We start from the raw sequence: 9,186 nt of genomic DNA, 5'->3' as shown, positions 1-9,186 counted from the left end.
TGGCAATGGAAGCTCGTGGTTTAATGGAGGAAGAAGGAGGAACAAAGGACGGAAATGTGAAATAGTCGTTGAACTGGGGCTCATTAACGAAAAATTTGACGGAAGGCATTACCAGGTGGTGATCGATTTACTGATTTCAGTAATGTTGGTAAATCAAATGTGTTAATTTTTTTTAAAAAAACTTTATAAGGTGGTAATTAATTTCAAAGTTAAAACATTTTAAGGTGATAAATCTAAAAAATCCTAAAATCAATTTTAAAAGAACACAGATAAATTAAAGAATAAAAAAATATGTATAAATCGAGTTAACACCTAAGCAAATTCCAGGAGTATTATATGAAGCCAAAAGTTCGATTGAAGGAGTGCATGCGTGAAGCAGAGAAGAGGAAAAAGAATGATGGTGGGTTGGGAGACGAGAGAGATCGAAAAATAAACAAAAAAGTTACTTCGATCCGTATAAATTTTTTGTAAATAAGTTGCTAGGAGAAGGGGTAGAATCGGAAAATAAAAATTACGCAAAAGTTGGGTTGTTCGGTTTTTTTTTTATAGGTAGTGATTATTATTAATCAAAATTTGGGTATCATGTGGATTTTTGGTCCTTTGTGATATTAAAATTATCATGTGTATAGGCTAAGAGTTTAGGCTCACGGGGAAGAGTTGTGCTTCTTTATACGTAGGATTATTTTGGATAAAATAATACTTCGTACATGTTGACGTTTATCATGCAAGTTAGTGGTCAATTGATCAATTAGTCGTTCACCTTGGTATGTTGTTGAATTTCCCTCCACAATATTTCTTCTAAATTACTAAAACTCATTCACTCTTTTTATCTTCAAGGTGATTGTTAATGGGAGGAATTAGGAAGTTTGCAACCCTTCCATGTTGTTTCTATTATTCCTAACAATTGTATCTATAGTTGAAATTTTTATATGTGACTATTACAAGATAATGCATTTTATTGAAAAAGAGAAAGATCATAAAAATTGTTGAAGCAAATTGTCACATGCATATGTTTATAAATGACAATCACCCATAAGAAATTTAAAAATGTATAATATCAGTCATAAATATGACATTAACATACAATATCATAAAATAATAAAGAAGAACAAGGACTGTAGAAAAATATTCTAATTAACTAGATTCAAAATCTAGAATACTCATTACCAACAAGCTAGTCATTTGATATGTTCTTTTTTAATTCAGCATTTAGAAGATGCAAGTAATTTTCAACTATATTCGCCTCTGAATCCAAATAATTTTCCATTGTGCTAAGTAGCACTTCAACGAGTACTCCTAATGTATAAGTTATACTTCGTTTTTTTTGGGAGTTAGAGCCCGGTTCACACTTAGGGCTAATTCGAATTCGGAGCTATTTCTGGTGGATAGGTTCCAGTCCTCTCTCAATTGTTGTTGCAGAGGATCAAACACGGATCCTCCCTACCAAGTTCAACCCCAATCACCACTAAATCAACACGCAATTGGTTATAAGTTATACTTCGTAAGTCTTTACACTCCAAGAATTTGTATCTTTAACGACAACCTAACTACGACGGGTCAAAAATTCCGTCGCAAAAGCCTTTTGCGACGGGGCTAACAACCAAACAATGACGGGAATAACCATCGCAAATGTCTTTTACGACGGGTTTACGACGGATTTACGACGGGATTTACTATTAACGACGGCCCCCTTTTATGACGGGTTCGCGACAGGAAACCCCGTCGTTAATCAACAATTATTGGTCTTTTGCGACGGGATTTTCCGTCGTTAATAGTACAATTTCTTGTAGTGTTAAGTTGTTTGATTTCAAAGTATAACCATTAACCCCTTACCAACTACACCAAAGACTATTGCTACGACGTTACTTGGATGGTTAGGTAAGTATTTAATTTACCAACCAGTAAAATTGCAAAAACAAGTGGAAAGACAAAGTTAGCTTGTGGAAGTGTGAAACATAATGTGACAGAATAAGAGTAATAATATACTTATATAGTTATATGATTTGCATTATCAAGGTAGATTCACTTTATCTGTCACACCCCATGCATAAACCTGCATAACTTTACCCTTCAAAACCAAAGCTCACATTTGATTTAGACAACTCAATTTTTTACCAAAATTAAGTAGTACACTTTTGGCTCTTTTAAAAACTTGTCTTACAAGTTACCACCTGAGCTCAAATACTCCTGCATGTCCTCAAAAAGGGAGCTCAGCTATATATCCTGCCACCAAATTTTAATATAATTAAATCTCTAGATTCTATCAATATATATTCATGTCCATAATCATACATAATTCTAACTAAAGAATTATCATAAGAAGCATGATAATAAGCTAGGCATGCAACATATCGTCTAAGAGGGGTTCGGATCCATCATTAATCAAGTATAAGTACAAATTAATAATGTAATTATCAATACCAAATAACCGTTAATTAAGCTAATTAAGGCGACAATATATAGTTATAGTTATATATATCCCGATGATGATGACGATGATGATGATGATGACGATGATGATGATAGGCGTTACATAAGAGTTGAAGAGACGTCCATGGGATAAGGAGGGCCAAGGACGTTGTCCATGTAACCACCATAGTGAGAATGAGCATGAGAATGAGCATGGGAATGTGATGCAGCATCCATTACCACAAATTGCATGTCCTCCGATGGTTTCCAATGCCTTTTCCTTTGGTTGATGAACCAATTGTTTATCTGCTTTTGGTCCAATCCCGTGGACTCGGCTAACGCGAGCTTCTGGGACTCCTACATCATCCAACCAAAACAAACAATACGTCAAGCCAAGACTCAACCTTTACAAGTTTGTACATAGAAGTTAGGACAGTCTTCTATCAAGACTCAAGACTAAATCTGATCTGATCTGATTAAATCTGAAATAAGGTGAACTTAACAGATCCTTAATTATCAACCTTCACAAGTTTGATCACATAAAAGATGGAACAACGTATATGTGATATTGATAGCTAAACAATGACTTCCTCGGATTATTTCATATGATTTGCGAAGTAATATAGTGTTTTGGTTACCCCTCAAACATCAAACCTAAACTATATAGAGAAGAAATACGTACAAGCCCCCCAAAAAACTACAAACTTGTTTTATGCTGGCCGTCGGGACATTATCCATTATGTTATAATGATCTTTAGGATTTGGAGATGGACTCAAGGAAACCGAAAACAATTCCTAGGAAGAAATTAATAATAGGGCAAAGAAGCTAAGTGTGGCTCGCATTTTAATTAGAAAGAAAGGAGATATGATCGAGCATAGAGCATGATCAACCCTATATCTTAAGACTTGAGTTGTGCTGACATGACATATGACTCGCATAGTCTTGAGATTAGACAAAGTAATTTGTAGCATTGAAGTGGATGCGTTTTGACAAAGTATTAAACTGAATCTTGAAAAACTAATACTCCACAAGACTCCTTGTGCGAGTTGAGTAAAAAATAATAAAATAATAAATGGTGCGTGAATAAACAAGTCCTAAACAAGTTTGAAGGGTGAAAAGCTAAATTTGATTGAATCTTAACGAGTCTTAATTACATAAACCAATTAAGATGTCTTAGTACGTAATTGAGCTCGATGCAACAAAAACATCACTTATCAAAATTAGCCAATGTACGTTTATGATGAAATCATATTATTCACGAATCAACAGAATACTTAATAATTACGATTGAATTATTCATGACTCGATCAAGTATATATATATAATTAGTGATAAACAACGAACTTATTAATGTAGGACCGATGATAAGTATGTATGTAATGCATGTACGACTTAAATTGAAAGATGATAGATAGGCAATGATGAAGAAAAGAAGACAACATATTAACATACAGATGGATATGGCCATTTGTAGTGTCTGCTCCACCAATCAAGTAATTCTTGCCTAGCTTCTTTAGGAAGCTTTCCTTTCTTCCTCTTCTTCAAGAATTCCTGCCTCAAACTTCCCAAGTATCCACTATACTTCCGTAGCAGCTGCCCTTTCAATTCCCTGTCTTCCGCCGAAGGATCTATGAAGTTATTGTTTACATCAATGTCTTCTTCAGACGATCCATTTCGATCCGGAATCTCCCCACAAGCTGAACAAATTGAAGTTCCAAATAGTTGATTGTATATGTTTATGTACATAATCAGCAATATGCATGATAATGAAAATGCCACAAGTACAACAACACAAATAGTTAATTGATTGTTACATGGACATAAATATTTGATTGTTATGACTAACACAATTATATGATGTAGAAAACACAAATAGTTTATTGTTACATGGACTTACATATTTGATTGTTATGACTAACACAATTATATATATGATGTAGAAAACACAAATAGTTAATTGATTGTTACATGGAAATAAATATTTGATTGTTATGACTAGCTAACACAATTATATGATGTAGAAATGGGGGAGTCTTTCCTAGAAGGTTTGTCCCGATCCTTAGAGGGATAACATTGTAAATTGTTTCTTGGATGAAATATATAAAATAAAATTAAGCAAAAGACAAGACATGCAAATATGCTCAATTTGCTTAACCATGACATATGTTATAAGATGGACACTTCAAAATAATTCATCATATCAACTCAAATCAAATCGATCCTCATAGTTTAGTAGTTTACTAGTTATATAATCTAACTACATCTATGTAAAATTAGATATTCGGCACATTGATTTGGGTATGGAGTTATGGACACTATATAGCACATTTTGAACATTATATTCAATCAAGTGAAAAATAACATTATATTCTTCACCATGTACTAATGTATTGAAGTGAAAAAATCACATTATATTCTTCACCATGTACTAATGTACTAATTCTTTATTTGACCTTAAGTAGCATAGATTGGTTGTTCGACACAAAAGGAAAGGAAGTCATAAATTCCGTTGAACATGGCGCGGCGCGGCCGAGTCTAATACATGGACACATAACCTATGACCAATGTGACATTGATGTGAATAGCTTCCTATGACCTTTAGTCTTCTTCTAGGTATTCTTTATTGCAATGTCCCACAATATTTGGGAAATGACATAAATTCAGTCCATAAAGTCTAACATGTAAACTGTAAACAAAAGGATCCATGAACAAAGTACTACTAATATGGGACTTTCAATCAATCATAATAGCTAGAGACTTGTCTATGAGCCAGTACATTTCTAGAGACCTCTAATATGTTTTTTTATGGGACTATATCACAAATTATTTAGAGATTTTTTCCTATTAAAAACACATGTATTGCCTAAGATTTGTAGCATATATTATGAATCATGCTTTTTATAGGAGTTTTACCTTAGTAATATCACCGGTCAACTATTGATCGATAGACGTTATTTTTCCTAGACACCATTCAACTAGCACAATGTACTTACAGATTTTACGACCAAAAACTTATCATCAACTTCATGAATTCGGGGTTTTCGTTCAATGATTTTTCAAAGGGGACAAAAATATAGGACAAAAGGGAGTGACAACATAATAAAATAAAACAGGTGAACAAAGTCTCTCCATAGGGAATGAATGGATAGAACCACAGGCAACCTAGCTAACAATCACACCGCGACTTCAAAGATTATATCTCTAGCTTTTTCGCAATAATTTGATGCTTGTAACAGAAAGTTTAATCGAAAAGGCCACATATACCCTAAGGGTATGATACCCTTGGCTGTGATTGGTCTAAAATTTTAAATTTCATGTGGGGTTGCTGTATGATGCATTGCTAGTACAAGTTTCGGAGTTAGAAATCTCACTATATATGTTCAAAAACAAAATCCAGACAATAATTTGGGACATTACCAACAACCAAATGAACCCTTAGAGTACTCGGTAATACAGAGTACAAGCCCCTAGCTAGTAGTCTTACTAGTAACAAATACGGCGCACAATCTCAACTTCATGTTTATGCACCTTTGTTCAGTAGGGTCACTTCTTCTTAACTAATTAAAATAAAATAAAAAAATGTTTATGCACTTTTTGCCCTAGCTAGTAGCTAATAATGGGATCATGTGATAGAACTAGAACTCTAGAAGATGACTCAAACAGCAAGAATACAATACCCAATTACCCAAATTGATAATATACTCGGTAATACGGGGTACGGAGTAATTCACAATAGAAGTAGACTTCAAGGTAATATTGATCGCAAAAATCTTAGCTCATGTGCCATATTCATCACATTTTTTAAGGGAATAATTTTATTTTTTAAAAATACAGAATTTGTTTGTGAAAACAGAAAGACATTCAGAAGATTCTTGACTCAAATATAGCAGTTCCATAGACAAGAGAACAACCCCATGAAATTCTTCTTGCCAAAATGAAATTAAATAATTAAAAAGGCATAATTAGCCATACAAAAAAGGACCAATTGGTAAACAAAAAAAAAACCCTATTTCCAACAACACACATAAAATAAACAAATTAAAGATCCAATAATGCAAGATCTATTCATACTGATGATGATGAGAAAAGGGTTTTTCCAAAAAATTTATTAAAGTTCCAAGATAAGATCTTGGAAACATGCAACATGCACAATTAAAAAGAATTAATTAATCACACCCACAACAAATCAATGCAAAAGATCATGATAGGAAAATCAATAATAAGCAAGCTCAAACCCATCTCTTCCAAAGAGAAAAAATTAATAGAGAGAGAAAATCTAGAGAGAGAAAAAGAGTTTACCAGAAGAAGGAGAGTGTGAAGGTGAGGTAAGAGTTAGGGCTTTAAATTGGCATTCAATCCTTGAAAGAAAGAGCATGGCTTCTTTAAAAGGTTTGGTTAATTCTTGCTCATATTTTCCAAGCATTTCACAATATGCTTCCATAAACTGATCCAACCCTGGATCTTCCCCTATATATCCTCCGCCGCCGCTTCCGCCGCCTCTTCCTCCACCTTGATTCATCATCATTGTCTCTGCTTCCTCTAGTCTTGCCACCACTTCCGGCGGCGCTCCCACCTACAAAAAATAATCCAAAATCAGGTCTACAATATAAATAAAGTCAGTCCATTTATCTTGATTTAATTTCTTAAGAGTTAACGTATATATTACATGCACCTTCTAATCTTAGATTCTTTGCAAAATTTCTCATAAAAGCCAGGGTTTGAGAGTTTTTTCAAGTATTTCTTATTATTTTCCCTTTAAATTTGTAGATAATCATTTATACATCAATTTTTTTTTTTTTTTAAAAGAATAGGGGTTTTTGGAGGTTTCACTTCTTAACTCCCCCCATTTAAAGGAAATTATAAAAACCCAACAAAGATCAAAACTTTCTTCATTTTTTCTTTATTTTCAGCGAGTTTATTGATTAATCATGTTAACCAAAGTATTTCAATGGGATTTCATCATTTTAGCTACCCTAGTTTAACCAAATTAACACACATCCTTTAAAGATGAAAACTTTATTGTTTTTGTAATCTTTTTTTTGTTTGTAATATTTTGAAGGGAGTGAAGTGAAAGTTTACTAAAATACAATTACCAAAATGGTTTTTAATTTATTATCCATTAAAAACCAAAACTTTCTCCAAATGTTTTTTGTTTCTATTAATCATTTGAGCTCAAATTTTTGTCAAAGTGACAAGCTAAAACTCAAAATGTAGAAAGAGAAAGAGATAATAATAAATAAAAAATCACCTTTTGACAGTTAACAAAGGCAGATAAAAGTCTGGGATAATGAGGATGAGACATAATCTTAGCCTTAATATTCCCACCATTGTTACTACTACTAGTAAGATTCTCCATTCCCAATCCCATCAGTTGTTGTTGATGTTGTTGTTGATGATGCTGATGATTATCATAACATTCAGCCGCAGCAGCAGCAGCAGCAACTGTAACAGAAGATGAAGAAGAACAACAACAAAGTTTGTTGTTATTGTGATTGTTATTGTTGTGATGATTTGAATTATGGTGATGTTGATGATGATGATGATGTGAAAGAGAAGGTGGTTGCATCATGATCATAGGGTATAACCCATTACTATTATTGTTATTATTATTATCATTCTCCATTTTTTCTCTCTCTCTCTCTAAATAAAAAGTAGATAAAATGAAAATGAGGTCTTAATAAAATAAAAATGGGGGTAGTAGTAATAAAAATAATAAGAATAATAATAATAATACAAGAGTTGAGTTGAGTATTGAGTATTGAGTATTGAGTATTGTAAATTGTTTGATAGTGGTAAGATAATTGGAATTGGGGCAGGGGTGGGAAAAAGAAGGAAAGAGAGCTCCCGGAATTTAAGCTTACACAGAAAAGAAACAGGCTTTTTACAGCAATATCCTATGAAAATATTTAACCCACTGGTTTTTTATGTGATACTTGTCGTCATCTCTTCTTTCCTTTTTCTCTTTCTTCTGCTCTCTTTCTCTCAGTTTCAACCTATTATTTCCCCTTTTTCAGCCTTTCATTTTTTTTAAAAAAAACAAATTAAAGGTTGAGAAATGATTTAATGACACTGTTTCTACCATTATTAGGAGGTGTTGTTTGTTCTGTTCAAACTTATAGGACCTTAAGTTTAAGTTTTAGGTTCAGCCTATATATAAGTTGAGATAAGTTGATTTTTGTGAAACGATTACTGTTGAAATGGTTATGAATTTTGGTTTGGGGATTGGTTTGGGTGAGCAGAGGGTGCACGCTATGAATGCAGAGGATGAGAGAGAAAGAGGGGGGTGAAGGGAGGAAGAAGAGAGAGAATACTAAAAACTTGGGTTCCCGATGAATACGCTTTGTGTTTTTGTTGTTGCTGTTGCAGTTGCAGTTGCAGTTGCAGTAGCAGTGGTACTCTTGATTTTCACTGCCATTTTACTGCTCTACCCTAGCTTAGTAGACTAACTATGATTATACTCTACTAACATCCATTAGTGCAATCTCTAATTATGATTTTCCTTTCCCGTCGTTAATGGTACAATTTTTTGTAGGGCACGGAGTTTCGTTTTCTCGAATACTAGTGAAACCATAATTAGTCATATAACGCTTAACAAACTAACAATAATAGAGTGATTAGAGTCATTTGGGAATTAATCATGGACTCGTGGAGCTCCGATTTCTCGAATACAGCACGTGATTATATAGTGTTGTTAGAGTCATTTGAGCATCGACCAATCTTGAACTCATAGAGTTATGTTTTTCTCGAATAGTGATAATCGAGGTTTTAGATCAAAA

General features: G+C 33.4%; 1 protein-coding gene across 1 annotated transcript; it reads right to left on the bottom strand.

The window, feature by feature from the left end:
- Window positions 1–2,349: 2,349 nt before the first annotated feature.
- Window positions 2,350–8,628, bottom strand: LOC110793609 (homeobox protein knotted-1-like LET6). The gene is made up of 4 exons (XM_021998504.2): window positions 7,659–8,628; window positions 6,710–6,983; window positions 3,863–4,107; window positions 2,350–2,766 (listed from the first exon to the last, which is right to left on the bottom strand). Exons 1-4 carry the CDS (start codon window positions 8,031–8,033, stop codon window positions 2,530–2,532), a joined length of 1,131 nt encoding a protein of 376 aa, XP_021854196.2. The 5' UTR covers window positions 8,034–8,628; the 3' UTR covers window positions 2,350–2,529.
- Between the last annotated feature and the right edge of the window lie 558 nt (window positions 8,629–9,186).

The sequence above is a fragment of the Spinacia oleracea genome, chromosome 6, assembly GCF_020520425.1.
Source record: "Spinacia oleracea cultivar Varoflay chromosome 6, BTI_SOV_V1, whole genome shotgun sequence".
NCBI classification, from domain to species: domain Eukaryota; kingdom Viridiplantae; phylum Streptophyta; class Magnoliopsida; order Caryophyllales; family Amaranthaceae; genus Spinacia; species Spinacia oleracea.
Note: the sequence above shows the minus strand (reverse complement) of the source record. Positions and strands in the feature narration are given on the sequence as shown.